The 26,581-nt window shown below is 43.7% G+C and overlaps 1 protein-coding gene across 1 annotated transcript in view; it reads left to right on the top strand.

The window, feature by feature from the left end:
• LOC149274541 (aldehyde oxidase 2-like) overlaps positions 1–26,581 on the top strand; it is a 157,138-nt gene that overhangs the window by 36,966 nt on the left and 93,591 nt on the right. Inside the window, exons 7-11 of the mRNA XM_089505361.1 lie at positions 994–1,086; positions 3,555–3,706; positions 5,269–5,362; positions 5,631–5,740; positions 25,426–25,610. Of these exons, the coding sequence (XP_089361487.1) occupies positions 994–1,086; positions 3,555–3,706; positions 5,269–5,362; positions 5,631–5,740; positions 25,426–25,610 (634 nt within the window). The remainder of the gene's footprint in view (positions 1–993; positions 1,087–3,554; positions 3,707–5,268; positions 5,363–5,630; positions 5,741–25,425; positions 25,611–26,581) is intronic.

A 26,581-nucleotide genomic window follows, 5' to 3' on the forward strand; every position in this document is an offset into this window, starting at 1 on the left:
GGAGCTCCAACCGACGTCAGGGGAACCTCCCATTGACATCAGTGGGAACTCCCACTGACATCAGTGGGAACTCCCACTGACATCAGTGGGCAGTCCTGGCCGCTTCCCACAAGGGAAGTCTCCGGGTAGCCGGAGACCAGAAGTTCCCATGTATGCCCATAGTCTGTAGGAAGGAGGCTGGCCCTCAGGCCCCTCCAAGAGCCCATGGCACAGAGGCTTCCGTGACAATAGCTTAGAGGTCAATTTAAAAATTTATAGTGTCTGCCCTGCAAATGCTTGCAGTGATTTTGTAGAAACCTCCCTTAAGCGTTTGACTCTTTCCCTATCCCCCAGCTATTTGTTGTGCAGAAGTTGTGTTCAGCTAAAACATCTACTGACATGAGATATACTTACTGCCAGTTAGCACCAGCACTGGCTCTGCAAATGCTTTGGGGTAGGCTCTAACAAGTGTGCTTCTGCAAATAAATCACTCCCTTGGATTTCAAAAGGTGCAAAAAAGCTAATCATTGGTATGAAATGTCCATATCAGCTACTCCCAAGGTAAGCAAATGTTATATTTTTTTGGTTTGAAGAATGCCTTTGAAAGTACTTACAAAGACATATACATTATTGAAGAATATATGAATAAATGCATATTAATCAGCAAATGTAAAGATACTGTAAATCTGTTTTTTACTACTTATTACAAAGCACTTTTTTCTTCCTGAAATCTTTCTTGCAATCAATGTACAATTCTCAAATTTGTTTTGTAAAATAGCAAAAAGCATATATACATATATATGAACATGAATACTCATATAAAAGCTTTGTAGTAATTGTCAGTCATGCGAGGACAGAGTGGCTCTGGTGCCTAAAAGCACTTCTGTGTCTGCCAGACCAATGTTGTTTGACAGTAATGTAACTACAAAAAATTTAAAGTACAACTTGAAAAAACAATAGTCTAGTTTATAGTGAGCACTGCAGTTATCTATTGAAATATGCTCTGTTTTTAAGGTCCAAAGATGAAGTTGAATGGCATCTTTCATCCAGTACTTATTTCACCAGTCAGAATCCAAGAACTCCACACCATCACTTCCAGCGATCTTGGTAAGAAAATAGTAAAATAAACCTTCTAGTACCCAAAATGTATGTGTGTGTGTATGTATGTATGTATGTATATAGAGGAATGGGAGAGAGGCTGTCCATGCGTCTACAGCCTTTTGCAGAAGTTCTCCAACTGGCTAGAATAATGAAGGACGACAATGTTTGTGCACCCATGGCTCTGCTCTTTTGTGGAAGTAATCCAGAGTTCTCCATGAATCTCTGGAGTACTTCCACGAAAAGGAGGGCATTATGGGGACAGCCTTCACTGTTCCTCCAATCGAAGGAGAAGGTGTGACCGGAAAGTTAGCCATGTTACAGAAGTGTTCCAGGGGCCTAGTTTATGGAGCTGAGACCGGGTGAAGAAAGAAAGCATTGGAAGAAGTTAAGACAGAAAAAAAGAAAACAGAAAAACCACGAGAGGCAACCGAAGAAGTGGAGCTGTGGGAAAAGGGGCATGGACACTAAAGCAGTTGGCGGAAAAGGTAGGGAGACAAAATTAGAAATCACAGCGCTCCCAAACAGTTTATAAGTGCCATCTTAGTCCCCAAAGAGCTTGTCAGTGCCACTAAGCCTTTCTATTTCATTTCTGCCACAAAACAACTTGTCAGTGCCCCAAACAGCCTGACTGTGCCATATGTGCCCCATATACCGGGCTGCAGGTGCTCCAGCCCACACCACACCCCTGCAAGGGTCCAACATGCAGGAAGTAGATGTGATGTCACTTCCAGCATGCTGGATTAGTCAAACACAGAGTGCAGGGAGAGAATGTGGGAGATCATCTGATTGGGTGATCTCTACGGTCTCTGTGCCACTAGGTATGTGTGTATTAACCAGGGCTAGCAGCTTTACAAGGGAACCGTCACATGTGTGGGAGAATCAGAAGCAGTGGTGTGGTGACTGAAGCCTCAAGCTGGGATATTCTCAGCAACAAAACAGGTGTGTTGGATTGGTGGCATGAAAAGCGGCTAATAGCATATTCCTTTTGCTCCCATTTCTCTAATTAATGTCGTTCTGTAAATTCCTATTATGTACCTTTTTATTTCCTATTTACAGATTCTTTACTATATTCACTCCCCCACTGTAATTATAGTTGTGAACTAATGTATATTCTATGATGTAGGCATCTGACTGAAGTACAACTGCACACTTACTATATTTGTATACTGAAAGTATCACCACTGATAACCAACTTACCTAAAGGTGATAAAATTAACCTGCCTGATATAAATGCTGTGGTGCAAATGTATCTACTGCATACAAAGGATGTATGTTAGTGTCGGTGGGAATTTGGTGATATAATCTGCACCATAATAACTGGGTGGTGTTAAATTAGACATATAATAGGGGTTATGCAGACTAGGCTGAGTTTTGGTGTAGTGGGTGTGGTAAATTTAACCCCTTAACGTCCAATGACGGGCCAGGCACGTCAGACAAAAACGGTCAGGTAACGACCAATGACATTTCATTAAACGGTGTTGCTGTAATGCCTCGATGTCGAGGCATTCAGCAACACCGAGATTGGCATAAGGGGCCTCTCCCTGGGGCGTAAACGTCCGCTTTAAAAGAGTTTAGGAGGCGATCGGAGAGCGGTCACAACAGCCACTGCGAGACTTTTCCACTCTCAAGATCTAGTTTCAGTTGCTGCGGGCTTTGGTCCCGCAATAAAGACGGCCCTGGCAGTCATGTGGCTGCATCGGCCACTTCAGTGCAGGGCTGGCCCACCAGCAAATTTCCCAGTGGGCCAGCCTGGGCCTTATTGGGCCTATTTTCAGGTAGGGGCCTGGAGCTGCAGCTCCATCCTGCCCTGCCTGTCACTATAATATAAAACAAAAGGAGTAAGAATTAGTATAGTGGGCTTAGAAGAAAAAATGTAAATTCAGTAACACAACATAACTCTTAATGTTAACGATGTAAATCATAAACATATATGGTTCATATATATATATATATATATATATATATATATATATTGTGGTAAAGTGTATGGGAGAGTGGTTGATGGGATATATGTCTCACCTGGTTACCTCAGCCAGGCATGGTAGCAAACCCAGGTGCTCTCAGGTGAGGCTTCCTAAGCTCGTTACTGGGGAGGAAGCCTTAAAAGAGAGGGCTGTTAGGTTTGCAGAGGGAGGGAGACACTGAATGAAGGAGCAGCTACAGCCAGCGCTGCAGCCCACCAGGTATGAAGCTTTACCCCATACAAAACTGGTTACTTTGCGTCAGACCTTAGGCTGCTAGAGAGGTATCCTGCTGTTTAGTTAGAGCCGGACAGGCTTATAGTTTGTTTTGTTTACAAGGTGCTCTGTGACTACAACATCTAAATAAACACGCTTTTACGTTGGAAACCTGTGTGAAACTGTCATTGCCGCCCCATGCGTGAGCTGTCCCCTACAATATATATATTACCTTCCATAATTCAGAAAGTACAACAGGGAAATGCTTGAAATAATTGTTTCTTTTTAATATTTCAGGAATATCTGTAGGTGCTGCAGTAAACTTGGCTCAACTTAAAGATTTCCTTTGTAAGAGTGCCAATAAATTGCCAGATTATCAAACCAAGACCTTTCATGCTATTCTTCACCAGCTGAGCTCTTTGGCAGGAGAACAAATACGCAACATGGCTGTATGTATTTCTCCACTAGAGGGGTCATAAAGACAAACACTCTATTTCCATCACTTTTCCACTCAAGTCTATGTTTTCTCAAACCTCAGATTATTTAATTGGTATGATCTTGGGCAAAGCTAAGAGCTAAAACCCTGAGTGTTGGCAGAGACTGTGGGGCCGACGCATACTTAAGATCTGACCAGCCCTTCTTCCTGAAAGAAACTTAATTCTTAGCAAACTAGCCACAGTTGTAGTCTGGGTGACCTTAGTAGCAGTAATACAACACTGAGGTTCAGCAGTCCAATCAGATCCTTCTTTTAAATGTATAAGTATATTTGACCATATATATCACATTATGTTTATGAATATTTGTATTGATAGTAAAATGTTTCAAGGCTTTAAGTACCGTAAAACGACGATTATAAGACGACCCTGATTATAAGAAGACCCCCCAAATCTTAATATTAATTTAGTAAAAAAAGAAAAAGCCTGAATATAAGACGACCCTATAGGAAAAAAGTTTTACCAGTAAATGTTAATTCATTTAAACTATTTTTTTTAATAAAAGCTATGATTGAGAAAAATATTTTGGTTTTATTTCCTTCTATTTTCCAACCTGCCCCCCAGTTATGCACATCTGCCCCAGAAATGCCTTACACCCCCTATATGCCACTGTGCCCCATGATATGCCTTTTAACCCTCTAAATGCCACTGTGCCCCATGATATGCCTTTTAACCCTATATGCCACTGTGCCCCATGATATGCCTTTTAACCATATATGAAAAAAACCTCGTCTTATAATCAAGCAAATACGGTATTTTACAGAATTTGAGTTATTGTTAGTCTGTATTTTTTCCAATGCGTTCTAGTATCTCCATTAATGGGGGTCCAGCATCTGTCATAACATATTTAACATGTTAACATGCTGAACCCCATTAATGAAAATTAATGGGACTGCAATTTTACATTGACTTACAGTTGTTAACTTGTAATATTTAGCATTTTATCCCTCATTTCCATTTCTCTGTGTATTCAAATTTACTGTCTAGTCAACATTTAAGTGTTACTTCCCTAATCCCTTAACCTTTGTTGTGTGTTCCCATGCCATTGTGTTATGTGTTAATCATTTCCTACTTGTGTTTGTCAATTTCCCCATCCCTGGTAAAATGGTAACTCTAACTCTAACAATAAAATGTGTAACTCTAACTCTAACAATAAAATGTGTTCTCTTGCATCATGACTGGTGTGTCAGGCCCATCATGACTTGTAGTACTGTTCTTTGGGAGATACTTTTTCTAAAAAGGGGTACCTTTACTCTGAGAACCAGAACGGTTATGTATCTTGTAGGAAGGCACCAATGTTTGCCAACAAAGGTGAAGGGATTAGGGAAGTAACTTTTAAATGTTGACTAGACAGTAAGTCAGTCTGAACACATATAGAAATGGAAATGAGTGTGAAAACACAAAATATTACAAGTTAACCCCTTTAAGTCAATGTAAAATTGCGGTCACCAAAATTTTCATATTTTCCAGTATACGTGCACATTTGTCTTGTACATTTAATAATGTATTATTTACAGTCATTAGGTGGGCATATCATAAGCAAGCTATCAATAAGTGACCTGAACCCAGTACTTGCTGTGGCTGGTGCAAAACTGAACTTGGCATCCAAAGGTAATAGCTATGTACATTGTGTTTTGTGTGGTTTATTATTTGGTGTTTTTAAATGTTTGATATAGATGGTGCACATACATTCAAATTAAGGTTCTTATGTAGCATTGGAAAATCATTGTTTTATGTTAAGTTTAGGCAGGAAGACTATTATGAGAACTGTGAGAATAATTGTCCATCTTCCATAAAGGTTTTCCTAAAAGAATGACAACCCTACCCAAAGAGATCTTTGTTTAATATTGTACTCATCTATATATATATATATTGACAGGAGGAACGCGGCATATCCTATTAAACGATTCATTTTTCACTGACCTGAGTGCCTCTGCTATAAAGGAGAATGAAGTATTGCTGTCTGTTTTCCTCCCTTATTCTCTGAAGGTTTGTATAAAGCCTCTATAAAGTTCCCTGGCTATTTTGATTTGGTAAGACCTGGTTTGTTTGCATTTTTATTTCCTCTCAGGTCTTATAATATATGCATATGTATATGTATATATATATTTAAATTATTTATGGATAATTATAGCTTTTAATATATATATATATATATATATATATATATATATATATATATATATATATATATTAGTTACAAAATATGCAAACTCTATACAAAAATAAAGATACGAAAGAATCCTTCAAATATGCAACTTTATGGATTCAATAATTTAATTAAGCTCTTGTGACATAAATACAAGATCCTGTACTTGTCTCTTTAACAAAAAATATAATACATTTGTATGCATTCGTGTGCATTCGTATTCGGGATAACATGAAAACAAACACGAATGGTGCCTTTTCGTTGTTCAGACCCAATACCCAATAAACTCATAAGCCCGCGGGTAAACGTACACGAAGAAGCACAACAAGAAGAATCTTTGTGTTCATGTTCGTTAATATCTCCTAGCTAATCTCCCTGGCCATACAAGTCACTGCCTTACCGACCTTCATGGAACATAGTACATGCACAGTGTCAGGACTCGGGCAAGCAGTGGATAGCGGTGGAGGCCTGCTTCCCTCAACCTATTCATGTCTTCCTCTGGCTACCGGACTCACACAGAACCGGCCCCTGTGTGAAACACCTTACTATTACCCCAACTTTCAGGATCCTTCGGAAATATATGTCCAAGGGGCTTTTGACCTCCTCCCCTTCCCCCCTTCTCCCTCTGTCCGATAATCCTTCGTTTCAACCGGGTTGTGGTTCATGCATTGCGGCTAAATGTAAACTGCTGGTCAGGTGGTACCGCGTACCGCATGACCTGCACCGCTTTTTGCCGCAGGTCCCTGATATCTGCTGGCGGTGTTCGACTGGCCCTGGCCCTGGCACTTACCTCCATATTTGGTGGTCCTGCCCTATGGTTACACCCTTCTGGGACTCCATTGAACGTGTCCTCAGGGCGGTAGTCCTACACACTGACTCCGGTGGCCGCCCTGTTGCATTATAGTGACATACCCTTCAGTCGTTACAAAAACTCGGTGACTCGATGTCCTTAGTGCTGCGAAAGCAGTTATCCCCTGTTTTTGGAGACAACAATGTACACCGCCAATACAGGCCTGGCTTCAAAGGATGTAATTTATCTCCCATATGGAGGACTTGATTTGGACCTCAAGGGGCAAAGCTCCTCTATATGAACGACGTTGGTTCTGGTGGAAAGATTTGATTTCCTCCCTGACCTTCCCTGGACTCCTACACTCTATGCACTAGCTTTAATTGCCCCTTCGTTCAACCTACCCTTTACCCTGACCGATCTATGGCCCTCTGACATACGTGACTTCGGATGTACAAGACACATTCTTTCTCTTTTACGGAATATTGATGTCTAGGAGTGGTTGCGGCACTTGCTTTTTGTTTTTTGTTTTCTTTGTATTTGACTTTGCGGTTATATGATTCTGTTTTCATGTAGACATCTCCATTTCTTTTGTACATCTCAGTCTACGGTACTCTTTCAGACTGTAACTATTGTACCATTGTACCGTCGATTGACTGACCGCGCTCCATTGTTTTACTCTGTTTGACACATTCTCCCACTGTCCTCCGTAACTGCAGTTGAAACAAAGTGTGATGCCTGTCATTTGTGGTCATGTCTGACTATCATTGACTATCATTGAAAAGGACTCGGGCAAGCAGGTCAGGTATGAGCCCAGTTGCAGGGGATACCAAGGGCCCTGTCTGTACCCCACAATCATGACTGGTAGGTAGGTACAGGCAAATGAAGATACACAAGACTTCAGATAGGAGACCACAGAGCAGACTTCGTATATGAGACCAAAGAGCAGACTTCGTATATGAGACCACAGAGCAGACTTCGTATATGAGAACACAGAGCAGACTTCGGATAGGGGACCACAGAGCAGTCTTCGGATAGGAGACCACAGAGCAGTCTTCGGATAGGAAACCACAGAGCAGACTTCAGATAGGAGACCACGGAGCGGACTTCAGATAGGGGACTACGGAGTAGACTTCAGATAGGGGGCCAGGGAGCAGACTGAGTCCTCTGGCAGAGCACAAGACTGGAACTCCTCAGACAAGGAACACGGCTGGAACTCACGGGGCACTGGACTCAAGGCAGGGAACCCTCAGGCAGGGCACATGTAGTCAGGCAAGCCAGGTCAATACCAGGAGATCACAGGAACAAGAGACAAATCAGAAGCTGACAGCAAGGTCAAAACAAGTCGGGTGATCACCAGGAGCTCACAGGAGCCAAATCAGAAGCCAAGATCAAGGTCAGGACAAGCCAGGTCAGGGTAGAATCCAAAAGAGAACTACTAGGAACAGCACAGGGCCAGGAAGCAGTATTTTATTAGCTATATGTAACAGTACAATATAATACAATAAGGATATGATGTTTAAAATGAAAAAATGAATTAAAACATTTTACATAAAACTAGGACATTACAATAAATACATAAAACCAGTCTTTGGAACGTTCAGTCGATTCCAAGTAAAATCTTCCATATATTTAAGAACAAAATCTATTTGCTTTCATGGAGCCATGCCTTAACAATCCTTTAAAAACTGTGTGTACATGTTGCTTAAAGCCGTCTTAAGACAAATGGAAGGGTATATATTTTTTTTTTTTAAGCACTAAAATATTCCTTGCCTTACAAATGGCTTCAGTTTATCATAAAACATGCAACTGGTCAGCTGTGGGACAAGTAAAAAGGCCATATAAAACAACCAGAGGGGGGCGGGGCCGGGCTGCAGGGGCCCCAAATCGAAACTAAATGGCCGTGCAGCCACGCACTGAAGTCGCAGATGCGGCCCCATGAACCACAGGGTGGCAAAGGTTTGGGGGACAAAGGTGGCAAGTCCTATGCTTACAATTTGAGTGTTGAGCAGATCCTGTGTATGCAATCAGGGTACCAGGGCTGACATGATACTAAAGGGGGAGGCATTAATTCACAAAGGGGTGCTGGCTGGAGCATCACGTAAATCAATACTAAAGGGGGACTGCTGGATGGTGGAATAAATATACAACTTGGGGCTGGCTTTAGGGTGACCACATTGGCCATGTTTTCCAAGACACATGTCACTTTTACATATTGCTGACTAGCCCAGATATAATGCTGCCCTGCAGTATGGGGCATGTATAGACTCATGGAAGGAACCAACTAGTCAGATATACATCCTCCATTCTGCAAGGAAGCATTTCATCAGGGCTGGCTGCGTCAATACACAAGGGAGGCAGCTGTGGCCATTACATAAATCAATACTATAGCTAGGGGCTGGCTGGGGGCATAAACACACATAGTGCTGGCTGGGGGCGATACACAAGGGGCAAAACATGAATGGGGGGGATCAACGACAAAGCAGTGTGGGAAATACTTTTTGTCTTTTTTGTGTTTGGGTGTCGTGGCAGAGCCTGTCCTGGTGTGTGTGGGTGTTTAGAAGCTTGGAGGGATATTTAAACCCTCAGTTTGTAGTCCACATTGCCTGTGATAGTGCCTCAGTACTTCACTTGCATTTTGATTATCTCTGAACCTTTTGGCTTTGAATTTTGCTTGTTCCTGACTACCGCTGTTTTGCTGCCTGCCCTGAACCGTGCTACGTCACCCAGACTACTCTTTGGCCTGACCCTTGCTTATTTTTCCTGACTTTGGCTTGGCTCCTGACCACTATTGGTCATGGTTCTACTGCCCGCTGCCAAGTGATTCTGTTGCCCGCTGTGTAACCCCATTCTTTATTCGGCCTCTTCGGTTGCTGAGTTTTCTGTTGCCTGCCTTATTCAGTTTTTGCAGCGAGGATCAACTTCTAGCCTGCCCGAAAACTACAGTTATCACAGGCCCTCTAATATGGATCCCGCAGAACTGGAAAGTGTGATGGAACCCTCCATCACTGGGGCCACTGGAGAGGCCTGACAGCCAGCCTCCTCCCTACTGACTATGGGCCCTGGCTTTGTAAAGACTTGTGTGTCTACCCCCAGCAGTATATCATCTCATCACTTGCTGAGGGGATTATCTCTGGCAGACAGTCAGGATCTGCAACCAGGGAGTGACCACCATTGTTTTAGTTTAATGTTGTATGTCAGTCCCCCCCCCCCAGTTCCACCACTGCAGACATTTACCCTGGCCAATCCCTAGAACTGATTTCAGCCAGTAATAGATAGTGGAGGTTGGGACCCTATTGTACTGTTAATCCCTTTACTGCCCCCTGGATTTTTTGGACTTTATGGCGTATTCATCTGAGGATGGTGACCCAGGAGGGGTGGATGGGACTGCGGTCTCCACCCCTCAGTCACAGGGATACTGGGCAGCTAACCAAGATACAATACCAGAGCCATGTGACTTTACACCACAACCAGATCCAGAGATTGTGGATTTAATTGATATTACATCTGATGATGTTGATCTGGGAGGGAATGCAATTGGCTTCCCTTCCCAGCAAAAGGAAGAATGTTTTCTGGGTGTAGTGGATGGAACTGTGGTGTCCACTAGCACCCACCCAGCAGAAGAGGTGCCATGAGGGCTTCTGCCTTCTCTCTTCCCTGTTTCCCGAGCCTGACCACAGCAACCTTGTAAGGTCCAGTTGGCCCAGATCCCCACTCCCCAGCAGATGCACTGGCATCGGGGAAGAGCACCACTGGTCTCTGCCCACCCCTTCCCTTTGTTCCTGAGTCTGACCGTGATACTCCAACAGTGCCCGCTCAGACCACCGCAGCCTGGCAACAGGAGAGAGGCAGGACAGCCCCTCTCTACCAGCACTGGAGGTCCCCGCAAACCCCATAGAAGAGCTTTCTCCAGATCAGAGCGCAGCTGGCCTCTGCCCTCCCTCACCAGAGGTCCCTCCACCAGAGGATGGTACAAAACCAGCACTGGGGGACATGTATCCCATGCAGGTAGATGAGACTGTGGTCGCCACCTGTGGTCCCCAGAATCCTGGATTGAAGGGGCCCCTGCCAGCCTGGCATCTCCCCACCAGCTGACAATTCTCTCCAGTGGCAGTTATGTTTTTCTGGAGAGGCAGAGGTCAGGCGGGTAAGTACTGCGATTGGAGGGGCAGATTGTTTGGGGCACCAGTTTTGGGAGGGCATCGATGGGCCAAATGAACTGAATGACTACGGAGTCAACCCGTTTGGGGTCCAACCTAATGGAGATCCAACAGGGAACGGTGGCCCAGTATGCTGTCGAAGTTTGCACACTAGCATACAAAACAGATTGATCTAGAAAACTTTATAGCCCTGTGCCTGCGGTTGAAAGCCCGAGGTCAGGAGAAGAGGTATGAACGAGACAGAGAACAGGACAGAAGGCCACGTCAGTTTAGGCCACCGGCATGTCCTCCTATTCCTGCACCCACTAAACCTACTCCTTCTGCTGCTGAACCTATGGAAATAGGTCCCGTACTCCATCTATCCTCTGAAGAAAAGCAGCGCCGTAGATTGTTGGGACTGTGTTTATACTGCCGCCAGAAAGGTCATATGGTTAATGTATGCCAGCACTCACGGGTGTAGCACACACAGATGCTGTTTTTGTGTATTGCGCCGACGCCATTCGTGTGCTTCGGTCGCGATGACGTCACCACGCTTCCTATTGTCCGTTTTTTCCCGCCTTTTATCCTATTTAAACCTGCCTCCTAAGTCATACAGTGCCCGTTCAAAGAGTCACTTGCGTGTTGCTCTGGGTTCTCGTTATTTGTACATTCCTGCTTCTAATTGACTTTGTTCGTGTACCAGACCTTGGCTTTGATTCCCGACTTTGATCCTGAGCTGCCTGCCCTGACCTTGGAATCTCCTGATTAGGTTTCTCTGCCGCTGACCCTGTACTGCCTGTTTGCCTTGGACTTACTACCTACGCCCTTCGTTCTGTGGCTACGCTACTGTCTGCATAGTGGGTGCATCACCTGTGTTGTCCTAGGTCCAGCATAACATTTATAGACAAGACATGGGCTCTTGAAAATGAAATTCCTTTACAGCAGAAGTCTCAGAAAACCTCCATAACTGCTTTGGACAGGTCTCCACTGGGAACAGGAATTGTTTCTCTACAAACCTAGATTATTAGGGCGGTTGTGGGTATACACAAAATCCTGACTCTTACTTTCAAAGCCCTTCACAGCAGTTCCGCTACTTACATTTCCTCACTCATCTCTAAATACACTCCTCACTGGTCTCTCCGCTCATCCGATGATCTTCTGTCCTCTCCTCTGATTTCTATCTCTCATGCACACTTACAAGATTTCTCAAGGGCTGCCCCTATTCCTTCAAAAAAATCCCTCAAGACCCACTTCTTTAAGGACGCTTACAACATAGCACATTAATGCCCTCCCATAGTCCTTTAGCTCACCTTTCCTAGTTTAAGGTTTGGGAGATGGAGGAGTCTGGTAAGCAGAATAACCCTAATTCAGGAAGCATAGACAGGGTCAGGCTCACCAAATACAGTGAAGTCCAGTAAACGTTAGCCAGCGTCAGGGTCACGGAAGACAACGTAGTCCAGTAAACGTTAGCCAAGGTCGGGATAGGAGAAGACAGCAAATCCAAAAGGAATCCGGGGTCAGCAACAACAGTAATCAAACAGCAAGCTAGACAAGAGCTCAATAAGGAACAATAACTGAGCACTGAGTGATGCTCAGTGTCGGTTTTTAAACTTGCCGCTAGAGGACGCCCCGCCCATGTGTGTGACGTCATCGACGCACCGTCTCCATTCAGGGACGGATAAAGTGAAGTGGGGGCATGCGCGCCCAGAACCAGCCATGCGGGAAGATACCGAGGAAGGAGCAGGAGAATCGGTGCTGGATCCGGAAACCACGGTTAGCAGGTACTTAGGTGAGTAACTCCGTCTGGGTCTCGGATGGGGATCATGACACCTAGTCCCTCTCCTGCAATACTTTTACTAGTGTGGCTGGTCCATCCCTAACAATGGCACGTTTACCTATTGTGTAATACACCCTAAATCCCTCTAGATTGTAAAATCATTTGAGCAGGGCCCTACTCACCCGTTGTCTCAGTAAGTCAAATTGTTATGTTACATACAACTTGTTATGTCCTGTCCACCCATTGTACAGCGCTACGGAATTTGATGGCGCTTTATACAACAATAAATAATAATAATAATACCCCACTCGGAAGAAATACAATTTGATGTATTGTTCAGTCCGCATATACCGATCATCCTAGGAATGTCATGGCTGCAACAACATAATCCCAGTATCGACTGGAGAGGAGGGCTTGGAGTAAATAATGCCAACAAACTGTTGCAATACCCCTGCAAAGTTAACTTTAATGCTGGAATTGCCTGCAAAAGATCCACAAAACCTAGTACCCTCTCAGTACTGGGATTATTTGGATGTGTTATCGAAAAGAAAAGCAGAAACTTTATCTCCACGTCAGGCGTATGACTGTACTATAGAATTATTACCAGGTACTAACCCTCCCAAAGGCCACACGTACCTGTTGTCCCAACCTGAAAATCAAGCTTCGGCTCAATATATTGAAGAAAGGGGTTTATCAGACCTTCAGCTTCCCCAGCAGGGGCCGGCTTCTTTTTTGATCTCCAAGAAAGATGGATCTTTTCATCCATGCATCGATTATAGAGGATTAAACAAGATAACCATAAAGAATCCACTTCCCCCTCATAAGAGAACTTTATGATCAACTCAAAGATGCTACTATATTCACTAAACTTCACCTCAGAGGGGCATATAATTTGATTCGTATTCAAGAAGGAGACCCTTTTCAGTAAGAGGTAGGGCATTATGAATATCTCATTATGCCTTTTGGATTATGCAATGCCCGGCAGTGTTCCAGAACTTTGTGAATGACATTTTTCGAGATGTTGTTATCTCATTTTATGGTCTATACCGACAACATATTGATTTATTACAAAATCTGGTAGAACATCGTCAACACGTTAAACAAGTATTACAAAAGTTAAGAGCACATCCACTTTATGCCAAAGCTGAAAAGTATGAATTTGAAACCAACAAAGTAAAGTTTTTGGGTTATATTATATCAGCTGGTCAATTAGAAATGGATCCTGACAAACTAGCTGCTATCAAAGACTGGGAAGAACCTTCCAAAATCAAGGGTATACAACGGTTCGTAGAGTTCTCCAATTATTATGACTTCATCAGGAACTTCTCTCAGAACGCTCCAGCCAGCTCCCGATCGCCATGGTTCCCGTAAAAAGGGGGGTACCGTTACCCCTGCTCGTCCGGATAGCGGGAGCCACTGGCCGGTCCTCTCAGCTCCTAGACTATTTTGTATGCGGACGATAGGAATACATAGAGGTTGGGCCCCCTAAACTGAAATTTGGAATTTTTTTATTGATCTTGGTAGATATTCGTTAGATCCGGTAAGATCAACAGTTTTTTTCGTTAGATCTATCACGCAGGAGGCTATATTTGCAATCCTATTTTGTGTGCGGGGGATGGGAATACATACGGGTTGGTCCGCCTCAACTCAAAATCTATTAAAAAAATAAAAAATTTCAGTTGAGGGGGGGCAACCCGTATGTATTCCCACCCCCCGCGCACAAAATAGGATTGTGAATACCACCTCCTGCATGATAGATCTAACGAAAAAAACTGTTGATCGTTCCGGATCTAATCCTATTTTGTGTGCGGGGGATTGGAATACATAGGGGTTGGCCAGCCCCCTCATTAAATACACAATATCTTAGTGTTGTCTGATCAAACCTGATCTAACGCGGAGCTATCATAATCGATAACAGTTGATCTAACCTGACAAAGATCTAACAAATTGAATGATATTTTGTTAAAATTCTTAATATGGGGGCTAACTCAGGGGAGGTCAGGCCCTCCCCTGAAAACAACTGTATAGTTTAAAAACTTAAGGCTGCATTTTTAAAAGCTTTTTTTTTTTTTTTGCTTTTTCCAAAATATTTGCAACACTGTCTCATCTTGTATACACTGATCTCTGAGGCATTTAGCGGTGGTACCAAGACCTCTTCTGTATCTGAAATGCAAGATCTCTTTGAGAGTTGGCTAGAAAGTGGCGACATACATTCTGCCAAACTCTTCTGGAGAGAGTCTTGAGAGAGTATTGTGCCACATGTTCAGTTTGTTATTTTGATAGTATAGCAGTAGTCAACTTCTTTTGATTTGATAAAATATCCAGGCTGAAATCTTGGAGGTGATAACATTTTATTGTTTTCTCTAAAATGACATACTGGTTTGGCAGATTTAAAAGCACAGGAGAGTTAAGAGACAGTGAGTAAAAGTTATATTTTCAAAAAATATGACCACCCGTGTAGCATAAAAAAAAGCAAAGGTACATTTATAAAAGTTTTCTAAACACATAGTAAAAAATATTTATATATAAAACACGCTTAACATCAGGCATCTCCCCACCATTCACATTTTGTTTGCAAGCTTTCTCTCTTTAGCTTTTCACTTCTTGAGTTCCAGAAAAACATAAAATAAACACACATAAATGTATTTGTGTACAACCAAGAGAGAGGGGGGGGCTACCACTCCCAAGACATCATAATTGGTAAGAGTATTGCTTGATTAAAATTCTTTTGAGTTTGCCATAATTCTATTTTGCTGTGTAATTTTTCTAAAACAATATCCAATGGTCTATCATCATTAGTTGCATAATAAAAAACGACTCCCAGAATTTTAATATAATCACTTTCGGTCTGGACACCAGGTGTCTGACCGCCATCCCAAACACCAATAGTAAAACAGTCACATTTGTTAAGATTGAGCTTAAAACCAGAGGCACATTTACAGCTCTTTTCAGGGTCTTTGGGGTTGTGCAATATACATTAATGTCATCCATGCAGCCCAGAGCTCTCGGGATGGGGACGCCCCAGATAAACGTATCTTTTCATAGAAGGGCTAAAAGGGGTTCAATGGCACAGACAAAAAGAAGGGGTGAAAGCGGACAACCCTGCTTCACCTTAGCTTTAAAAACCCATTGATTAACCCCTTCAATTAACCCCTTCAATCCCCTATGGACGTACCGGGACGTCCAGCCCTTCGTGCAGCGTCAGGGACGCATCCCTGCCACTGCACAGGAGATCAGGCTGTCATTTGACAGCCTGGACTCCCCCCTGGCAGCAGAAGCCAGCATTGCTGGCTTTCTGCTGCCCGATCTCCTGTAACAGCTTCCGGCACGAATGACGGTAAACTGTTACAGTTTGAAATGCCTGATCGCGCGATCGGGCTTTCCCTTCCAGGTCACGTCACTACTGACGTCCCCTGGAAGTTCACGGGAGGACAGGGTATCCCTGTAGGGTCTGTCTAGACCCTGCTGGGCTACCCTATCACTCAGATGAGGTACCTGTAACAGTTACCGGCATGAATGCCGGTAAACTGTTACAGTTGGCAGTCCCCCAGTGCCACACATCCGGCCGTAACGTCACACGGTCGCTGTGATGACCAATCACAGCGATCGTGTGACCGTTACTGCAGATGCTCTTCCTCTCTCCTCCATCTGAGAGAGAGAGGGACAGAGCATCGTGCAGAGCTGCAGTGTTTAGTTGAGTTTAGTTTGGTGGGTGGTTAGAGGGAATTGGGGATAGTGTAGGGTTTTAGAAATTGGGTAGGTAGGTGTAGTGTGTGATGGCACAACATGTCTTCAGCACTGAGGAGGCTTATGACTTCCTCACTCAGTCTGATGACGAAGTCACTCTGACTGCGTCAGACGACAAAGCCTTTAAAATCTAAAACCTTTTTAATCTCCTTCTTTAAGTTAAAAATCAGTTTGTCACTATTGCTTACACCAGCCTCTTTCAACGTAAAAAGAGTTTGTACACACACATTAAGATCCTTAAAAACTTGTTTGCTCTCTTTTTTTCTTACTTATGCCAGCCACCAGTTGAAAAATTCTGACTTGAGTCTTTCTGGAACCGCCATCACTCATATGAGACTTTCAAATTATTCCAGAGTTGTTAGTAACAAATTCAGTTTCCACAGATCATTCCTAGTTTTAGATTTGTTAGGAGTTAAAAGTCTAAAAAAAACGTCCTGGAGATTAAAACCAGAAAGACAACATAAAGGTTGTCTGTCTATCTGTATTTCCAGGGTCAGAAGGTTTTAAATGCCTCCACACATCTTTCAATATAAATCAATAATATATAATAATAATGGTAAAAAGTTATATCTACTTTCTGGTTCTCATCCCCTCCACTATTTTTGCCCAGTAATATACAATTAAAATCACCTCCAACTATTAGAAGGGAAGAACCTGTGGCAAAGAAGGAGATCCGCTCTTATATTTCTATTCTTTCATTCCTAACTGGTGAAGCATATACATTTAAAAGACAAACATTAAAACCTTTAAAAACAACATCAATTAAAATTGCTCTCCTGGGAGCAATTTCGATAATAGAATTTAAAACCACACTTTTGTTCTTAAAAAGCGTCCCTCTCATCTTCAGAGTCCCAACTAATTAAATGGGTGCTCGTTAGAGGGAAGGGTGGCTACTAGCAGCTGCAGGTAGGCATGACAATGTTTAAAATAGACAAGGTCCAGGCAGGGAGGGAAGTCTGACCAGCCCAGATAAAATGCTGCCCTTCAGTATGGGGGATGTATAGACTCATTGAAGGAACCATCCTCACTGTGAAAGGTACATACCGTATGGGAATAAAAGAGTCAGGAACAAGAGAAAACCAATGTGGATAAATAAAAATGTAAAGGGGGTAATGAATGGCAAAAAAAGGCATTTAAGCTACTAAAACAGGAAGGCAGTGAGGAAGCACTAAAAAGCTATCGGGAAAAAAATAAAATATGTAAAAATAGGATAAAAGCAGCAAAAGTGGAGACAGAAAGACTCATTGCCAAAGAGAGTAAGACAAACCCCAAAATGTTCTTTAACTATATAAATAGTAAAAAGGTTAAAAATGAAAGCGTTGGCCCCTTAAAAAGTAATGAGGGAGAAGTTATAGATGGGGATCAGGAAAAAGCTAATCTATTAAATATATTCTTCTCTGCTGTATTCACAGAGGAAAATGAAATGCCAGGTAATATACAGCAGGATGAAAGAACTGCCCCAGTACATGTCGCCTGTCTAACCCAGGAAGAAGTGCAGTGGCGCCTAAAAAAAATCAAAATAGACAAATCACCAGGTCCAGATGGCATTCACCCCCGCGTTCTAAGGGAGTTAAGTAATGTAATAGACAGACCCCTATTTCTAATATTCAAGGACTCTATAGTGACAGGGTCTGTTCCCCAGGACTGGCGCATAGCAAATGTTGTGGCAATATTCAAAAAGGGGACAAAAAGTGACCCGGGGAATTATAGGCCTGTTAGTTTAACTTCTGTTGTGTGTAAACTGTTTGAGGGTTTCCTAAGAGATGCTATTTTGGAGTATCTCAATGAAAATAAGTGTATGACTCCATATCAGCATGGGTTTACAAGGGATCGGTCCTGTCAAACTAACCTAATCAGCTTTTATGAGGAGGTGAGCTCAAGACTGGATCGGGGTGAATCGCTGGATGTCGTATATCTTGATTTTTCCAAAGCATTTGATACGGTGCCACATAAAAGGCTGGTACATAAAATGAGAATGCTTGGGCTGGGGGAGAATGTGTGTATGTGGGTAAGTAACTGGCTCAGTGATAGGAAACAGAGGGTGGTTATTAATGGTACATACTCTGAGTGGGTTACTGTTGCTAGTGGGGTACCACAGGGGTCAGTTTTGGGTCCTATTCTTTTTAATATATTTATTAATGACCTTGTAGAGGGATTGTATAGTAAAGTATCAATCTTTGCAGACGATACTAAGCTCTGTAACGTGGTTAACACAATAGAGGACAGTGCACAATTACAAATGGATCTGCATAGGTTGGAGGCTTGGGCTGGGATGTGGCAGATGAGGTTCAACACAGATAAATGTAAGGTTATGCACATGGGGAAGAAAAATCCAGGCTGGGAATATGTATTAAATGGGAAAACACTGGGGACGACTGACATGGAAAAGGACTTAGGAGTTTTAGTTAACAGTAAATTTACCTGTAGCGACCAGTGTCAGGCAGCTGCTGCTAAGGCAAATAAAATCATGGGGTGCATCAAAAGGGGCATAGATGCCCACGACAAGGAAATAAATCTACCACTGTACAAGTCACTAGTCAGACCACACATGGAATACTGTGTACAGTACTGGGCACCAGTGTACAAGAAAGATATAGTGGAGGTGGAGAGGGTTCAAAGACGGGCAACCAGAGTAATAAGGGGAATGGGAGGACTACAGTACCCAGAAAGATTATCAGAATTAGGGTTATTTAGTTTGGAAAAAAGACGGTTTAGGGGGGATTTAATAACTATGTATAAATATATAAGGGGACAGTACAGAGATCACTCCCAGGACCTATTTATACCCAGGACTGTATCTATAACAAGGGGACATCCTCTACGGTTGGAGGAAAGAAGGTTTCTACACCAGCACAGACGGGGGTTCTTTACAGTAAGAGCGGTGAGATTATGGAACTCTCTGCCAGAGGAAGTGGTTATGGTAAACTCAATAAAAGAGTTCAAAAGGAGCCTGGACGTGTTTCTTGAAAGCAATAATATTACAAATTATGGATATTAGATTAATAGGGACAGAACGTTGATCCAGGGATTTATTCTGATTGCCATATTTGGAGTCGGGAAGGAATTTTCCCCCTGGTATGGGGCAATTGGCATCTGCTTCATAAGGGTTTTTTTGCCTTCCTCTGGATCAACACAGTAGGGACACAATATGTATATAGGTTGAACTTGATGGACTTTGGTCTTTTTTCAACCTTATGAACTATGTTACTATGTTACTATGTTACTATCTAGTCAGGGCAGTATTTTATCTGGGCCGGCGGCATCAATACATAAGGGGCCATTATATAAATCAATAGTAAAGCGAGGGGCAGGCTGGGGCATAAATAAACATAGTGCTGGCTGGGGCTAATATACAAAGGGGCAAAAAACACAAAATGAAGGGGTCAGCGACAAAGCAGTGTTGAAAATACTTTTTTTTGTAACTTAGCCCATCCAGATCAGGGTGTCAGTGTGGCAGAGCTTGTCCTGGTGTGTGTGTTTGGGTGTCGGTGTGGCAGAACCTGTCCTTTTGTGTGTGTTTGAATGTTGGTGTGGCAGAGCCTGTCTTGGTGTGTGTGTGTGTGTCGGTGTGGCAGAGCCTGTCCTGGTGTGTGTTTGGGTGTCAGTGTGGCAGAGCCTGTCCTGGTGTGTGTGTGTGTTTGGGTGTCAGTGTGGCAGAGCCTGTCCTGAAGTGTGTGTTTGGGTGTCAGTGTGACAGAGCCTGTTCTGGTGTGTGTCTAGGTGTCAGTGTGGCAGAACCTGTCCTGGTGTGTGTGTTTGAATGTTGGTGTGGCAGAGCCTGTCCTGGTGTGTGTGTGTGTCGGTGTGGCAGAGCCTGTCCTGGTGTGTGTTTGGGTGTCAGTGTGGCAGAGCCTGTCCTGGTGTGTGTGTGTGTTTGGGTGTCAGTGTGGCAGAACCTGTCCTGGTGTGTGTGTTTGAATGTTGGTGTGGCAGAGCCTGTCCTGGTGTGTGTGTGTGTCGGTGTGGCAGAGCCTGTCCTGGTGTGTGTTTGGGTGTCGGTGTGGCAGAGCCTGTCCTGGTGTGTGTGTTTGGGTGTCGGTGTGGCAGAACCTGTCCTGGTGTGTGTGTTTGAATGTTGGTGTGGCAGAGCCTGTCCTGGTGTGTGTGTGTGTCGGTGTGGCAGAGCCTGTCCTGGTGTGTGTTTGGGTGTCAGTGTGGCAGAGCCTGTCCTGGTGTGTGTGTGTGTTTTGGTGTCAGTGTGGCAGAGCCTGTCCTGAAGTGTGTGTTTGGGTGTCAGTGTGGCAGAACCTGTCCTGGTGTGTGTGTTTGAATGTTGGTGTGGCAGAGCCTGTCCTGGTGTGTGTGTGTGTCGGTGTCGCAGAGCCTGTCCTGGTGTGTGTTTGGGTGTCAGTGTGGCAGAGCCTTTCCTGGTGTGTGTGTGTGTTTGGGTGTCAGTGTGGCAGAACCTGTCCTGGTGTGTGTGTTTGAATGTTGGTGTGGCAGAGCCTGTCCTGGTGTGTGTGTGTGTCGGTGTGGCAGAGCCTGTCCTGGTGTGTGTTTGGGTGTCGGTGTGGCAGAACCTGTCCTGGTGTGTGTGTTTGAATGTTGGTGTGGCAGAGCCTGTCCTGGTGTGTGTGTGTGTCGGTGTGGCAGAGCCTGTCCTGGTGTGTGTGTGTGTTTGGGTGTCAGTGTGGCAGAGCCTGTCCTGAAGTGTGTGTTTGGGTGTCGGTGTGGCATAGCCTGTCCTGGTGTGTGTGTGTGTGTCTGGGTGTTGGTGTGGCAGAGCCTGTCCTGGTGTGTGTGTTTGAGTGTCGACGTGGCAGAGCATGTCCTGGTGTGTGTGTGTGTGTGTGTGTTTGGGTGTCAGTGTGGCAGAATCTGTCCTGGTGTGTGTGTCTCGGTGTTGGTGTGGCAGAGCCTGTTCTGGTGTGTGTGTGGGTTTTGGTGTCGTTGTGGCAGAGCCTGTCCTGGTGTGTGTGTTTGGGTGTCGGTGTGGCAGAGCCCGTGCTGGTATGTGTGTTTGGGTGTCATGTGACAGAGCCTGTCCTGGTATGTGTGTCTGGGTGTCGGTGGGGCAGAGCCTGTCCTGGTGTGTGTGTTTGGGTGTCGGTGTGGCAGAGCCTGTCTTGGTGTGTGTGTTTGGGTGTCGGTGTGGCAGAGCCTGTCCTGGTGTGTGTGTGTGTTTAGGTGTCGGTGAGGTAGAGCCTGTCCTGGTGTGTGTGTTTGGGTGTCAGTGTGGCACAGCCTGTCCTGGTGTGTGTATTTGGTCTTCTGTTTCCCAGCACTTTACTTGCTGTAGGAATAAATTGAACTATTTAATTTTTATATATACAGAGATAAAACGCCCTCCTGAATTTGTAATGACTTCAGAGGCCAAAAATTCTTATGTTATTTACTCTATTTCAATCTGCATATTTTAATAACATTTTATTAGTGGCACTAAATTGTAGCTCTAGGCGTCCGGGGTTCCTAAAAGCAGGGGCTAAATTGTGTATGTGCCGGATCAAAAAATACCACCCAGGGGTTGAGCCCCAAGAATTGACTGGACGATAGTATGCAAACAACTTGGCATCAGGATATAAAGGATTAAATCCAAAAATCTTAAAGTCAAGGTGGAAACCAGAATGCCTGGGGTCATGTAGTCCAATAGGGATAGCCAAAGATCAGGTACACCAGGTAATCAAAATGGGTTAAGCAGAGTAAGTGCTAGGCTACTGATACAGGTACCAGCTAACAGCTACGCAAAGAAAATACAAAGAGGGATTTATGTTTGAATTTTCATCCCTCTGATGAGATCATTTCATACAGCCCTACCTCCTGGAAGAAGCCTACATCAGCTATGAAGGAGAATGGAGATGAGATGTGACAGTACCCCTTCCCCAAAGGCAACCTCCTGGAGCCCATTGGGTGAGCTTCTTATGGTGAAGGGGATGGAACCTTCAAAGTAGTGCAGGGACGTGGGCTGCTAAATTCAAGGTGGTGCCAGGTAAGTCAGAAGGGTGATACCCATACATAAAGAGTGCTTTGTCATGGCGTGCCATCTGTTGTTGTATGCAAATTCAGCCAGGGGTAGTAAGGATACCAAGTCTGATTGAGTTGTAAAGCAATGTAAGTATTGCTCAAGGCACTGGTTTACATGCTCGGTTTGGCCATTTGTCTGGCGGTGGGTTATATCTGGAGGAAAGATTTTGCTGGACACGTAACCTCTTGCGGGAAGTAAACTGTGATCCTCTGTCGGACAGTACGTGATTGTATGCATATGGTGGCAGTTTGGCAGTTGGGAGTTGTGGAGTAGGAATAAAGTGGGGCATCTTCGTTAAACCGTCAACAAAGACCAGTATGTTGTGGTTTCCTCCTGACTCAGGTAAGTCCACTATGAAATCAAGTTTTTGTTTTTTTTGTATACACTGTACAGCCAATACACTGAATTTGCAGCATGCTCATGCCTGTTTGGTAGGTCTTGTATAACACATTTGTATTATGTGAGCCTGAGACTAGCTTAGCGCACAGACATATAACTGAGTTTGCTTGTAGCATAACCCATCCCTGACCTCTAGCCCCAGGGTCACAGAAGGGTGTGTTGGTTACAAGAAATATTCCCGTAAATGGGTCATCAAATCTTTTTGGGTAAGTAGGAAGCAGAAAGGATGAGTTCTTTTGAAGGACTGTCCTTCGGGTCTTCTTGTACCGTCTCTACAATGGGTCTGCTTTCCCATTCTTACTACCGGGTCTATAGGTGATGTGGAAGGAGAACCGTGTAAAGTTGTGTAGTTTGGTCCTTTGGAGGTATTCTAGATTGCGATGATTAGTAAAGACATCAAATGAAAGGCAGGCACCCTCCAGAAGGAGTCCCCATTCCTCAAGCGCACATTAAATTGGCGACAAGTTCCCTATTGCCCACACCGTAATTATTCTGCAACAAATGAAGCTGATGGGAAGTTCCTTGACCTCATATCTCTGAGTAACCTACAGCAACAGTGGAGGCATCTACCTTGACGATAAAAGGTATCTCTGGATTTAAGTGAACCAGAATAGGAGCAGTGGTGAACCTCTGTTTCAAGCCATTTGAAACAGAGTGGTACTTTCCACTCTTTAGGGTCCGGGGTCAGATCAGACACATCGCTAGGACATAGATTGTTTGCTCTATGTCTATTTATTTCTTGTGGTGTAAATGAAGTTCTTGTCAATCCTGCATGGGTTCCGGGTCTAGAGAAGTGTGTAACATAATCTGAGGGGGTTCAGTAGACCTAGGAAATGGGATGCACCAAACTTGTGCTAGAGCTAGTGCCATAAGGGGTTCAAGTGCTTCAAGGATCTGGCAATGGGCCAGCTCATCCATTATTGGTTGAGATACCCCAAGAAGGAATTGGTCAACAAGGGCATAGTTATTCCACTTGGTGTCAGTTATTCGGAATTCACTATGTACTCCTTCACTGGGCGATAACCCTGTGTGAGGGCACGAATAGTTACACAAGATGATACCCTATGTTGAGGGTTAAACATGTATTACAGTAAATCATTCTAATCCCTTTAGGGACTAGAGGTATTGTTACAGGATAACTGGATGACTTTTTTTATCACTACACTACAGTGACCAAATGCCCTTTGACTAATAATCCTAGAACGCTTTTCTGAACCATGTCACACCCTCATTTTGACATTTCCCCTAGTTTCCCACTGACATACGTTGCAATCTTGGTGGGGAGAGAAATAGTAACTAACCATAACCTGAAAGCTTGTAGAGCCAACTAACAACAGTAACTGAACTATCTTCAGTTTGATAATGCCAAGCATGTATGCTTAAAATAATAGTCATATGAATAAGACAAATAAGCAATTGCTTGCAAAAATGTTAGCACATCTGTTTGGTTGTACATTGCAACAGCTCTAATGACTATCTCTCAGTATGCAATAACGTTTTTGAGCAGGTTGTTCAAGTCTGGAGACATCTTGAAGATAAGCAGCTTTCTGCTTGATGCAGTCTTTTCTCAACCCATCTAGAAATCTCTACATAGTTAGGTGACTACATTGAAACAAAGTTTGTATACCGTGATGCCAGCCTTCCACCATCCATTTGTTATTTGTGCTAGCCCTTGTGCTGCAGATTCTTGTTGATTCCAGATGTTAATTGGAAATAGTGCTGAACCATATTGGTTGCCTTTTCCTTGCCGAAGCCTGCCTTCAGAACTATGAGGCTAAGAAGCCTTACAGAGGAGATTTTTTTTCTAAAAAGCAAAACAAAACCAAATAAAAAATATATGAAATCTAAATGGAAAAAATAATAAAATAAATAAAAACAGGTTTATAGGGAGTCTAGTGGTGTTATTGTGACACCACTTGCCAGAGGCAGGGTGGATACAGTATGTGGCACCCCTAACAAAAAAAAATTATGTTGGCAAAAATATTTATTTCACAAATTTGTAAACTGTATGTTTATTGGAAAAAATAAAAATCTGAAAAAAATAAATTGTTAATTTATAAATAAAGTTTAAATAAAACATTTAATGAACAGATATGGTACATCATAACTCCTATTACTATATACTGAGTCAGAAATTGATGGTGGTAATTCGTAACTCCCATCACTATACACTAAACCAGCCATTGACGTGGTAGGCCTCTGCCCCTAAAGCAGCCTGCCTGTGCCAACTCTGTCCCTGAAACAGCCTGCCTGTGCCAACTCTGTCCCTGAAACAGCCTGCCTGTGCCAACTCTGCCCCTAAAACAACCTACCTGTGCCAACTCTGCCCCTAAAACAGCCTGCCTCTTTAGCAGTCTGCCTCTGCCCCATTAGCAGCCTGTGCATGCCACCTCTACCCCTTAACAGCCTGTGCGTGCCACCTCCACCCCCCTTAACAGCCTGTCTGTGCCAACTCTGCCCCTTTTAGAAGAGATAAAAAGAAAGAACAAAGGGAGAGTGAAAGAAAAGAAAAAAGCAGTATGGTAAGTACAAAAGTTAAGAAAAAAACAAGAATAAAACATGAAAGAGAGGGAAAGAAAAAAAGGAGGGAGATAAAGAAAAAGGCTAGAGAGACACAAAAAGAGGGAGGAGGAAGAGAGAGAGAGAAAAAAAGAGGTGTACATGATTTTAATGACTGCTATATAATCTAGTATATATTTTTTTTTCCCTCCTAGGATGAGTGTGTAGCAGCCTTTAAGCAAGCTTTGAGAGAGAAAAACTCTTACGCTATAGTAAATGCTGGAATGAAAGTACGATTTACAGAAAGCACAGACATCATTCAGAAAATTGACATATTCTATGGAGGCATTGGGTCTACCACCATTTATGCGAAGAGCACAAGCAAGGCACTTATTGGACGGTAGGACCAAGACTCATTTAGCTAATGTTTACAGATAAGGTCTAGCAAAATTTACATCAGTCAAGTGTTCAGCATACATACATGCTGTAGTTGAAAACAAAACCATTATATCATGTTTTGTTCTTTCACCTAAATATTTATGTGCACAAATATATATATATATCAAAATCAAAGCCCCCCACAAAAAAATTATTTCCATGAAAATGTTATCATGTAATGTCAAAAATAATATATGGTGAAATGGAATTCATGTGACAAAAATAAATGACACATTGTAACGGGTTGCTTAGTTATGGCCATGATAGAAAGAGGGCCCCAAAATACTAAAACTTCAGGGTCCTTTTAATATGAGGCCAGGACACCTGGTCAAGGCACCCTCTGCATCTAAGCTCACCAGTGCCATTGGGTGCCTTGCACCCCTTGAACCCCTCAACAGTATAGCAGATATTGCTGTTTGGACACCCACCACCAACAAACCCTCTTTGGACTGTGTGTAAGGTATGTGGGAGGATCATTTGCAGCCTATATGTAACGGACTGCTTAGTTAGGTCCTATTAACCCTGAACGCCAGTAGCGTACCTAGCGGGGGGGGGGGGGCGGTCCGCACCGGGTGCCGCTCATCAGGGGGGTGCCAACTTGCCCGCACCCCTCCAGAGACGGACAGTAATGTCCGCCGCTGGAGGAGAAGGCTCGCAAGGGAGCGGTATCGGAGGTCTTTCACAGACCTCTGGCTCCCTTGAGTGATTTTAAGCCTGTTCCCTTTAAAATCACTCAAGGGAGCCGGAGGTCTGTTAAAGACCTCCGATACCGCTCCCTTGCGATCCATGCAGCAACTGCTGCTGTGCGCCGGGGTTTGTTGTCAGATCCCGGCGCACAACACTGAAGCCGCGCCCACTGCCGTCCGTGCCCTCTGAACCGGAAGAAGACAGAAGAGGAGCGAAGAAGACAGAAGAAAAGGAAGAAAAGGAGCT

The sequence above is a fragment of the Sceloporus occidentalis genome, unplaced genomic scaffold (genome assembly GCF_023333645.1).
Source record: "Sceloporus occidentalis isolate IW3139 unplaced genomic scaffold, rSceOcc1.0.p SCAF_326, whole genome shotgun sequence".
In the NCBI taxonomy this organism is placed as follows: domain Eukaryota; kingdom Metazoa; phylum Chordata; class Lepidosauria; order Squamata; family Phrynosomatidae; genus Sceloporus; species Sceloporus occidentalis.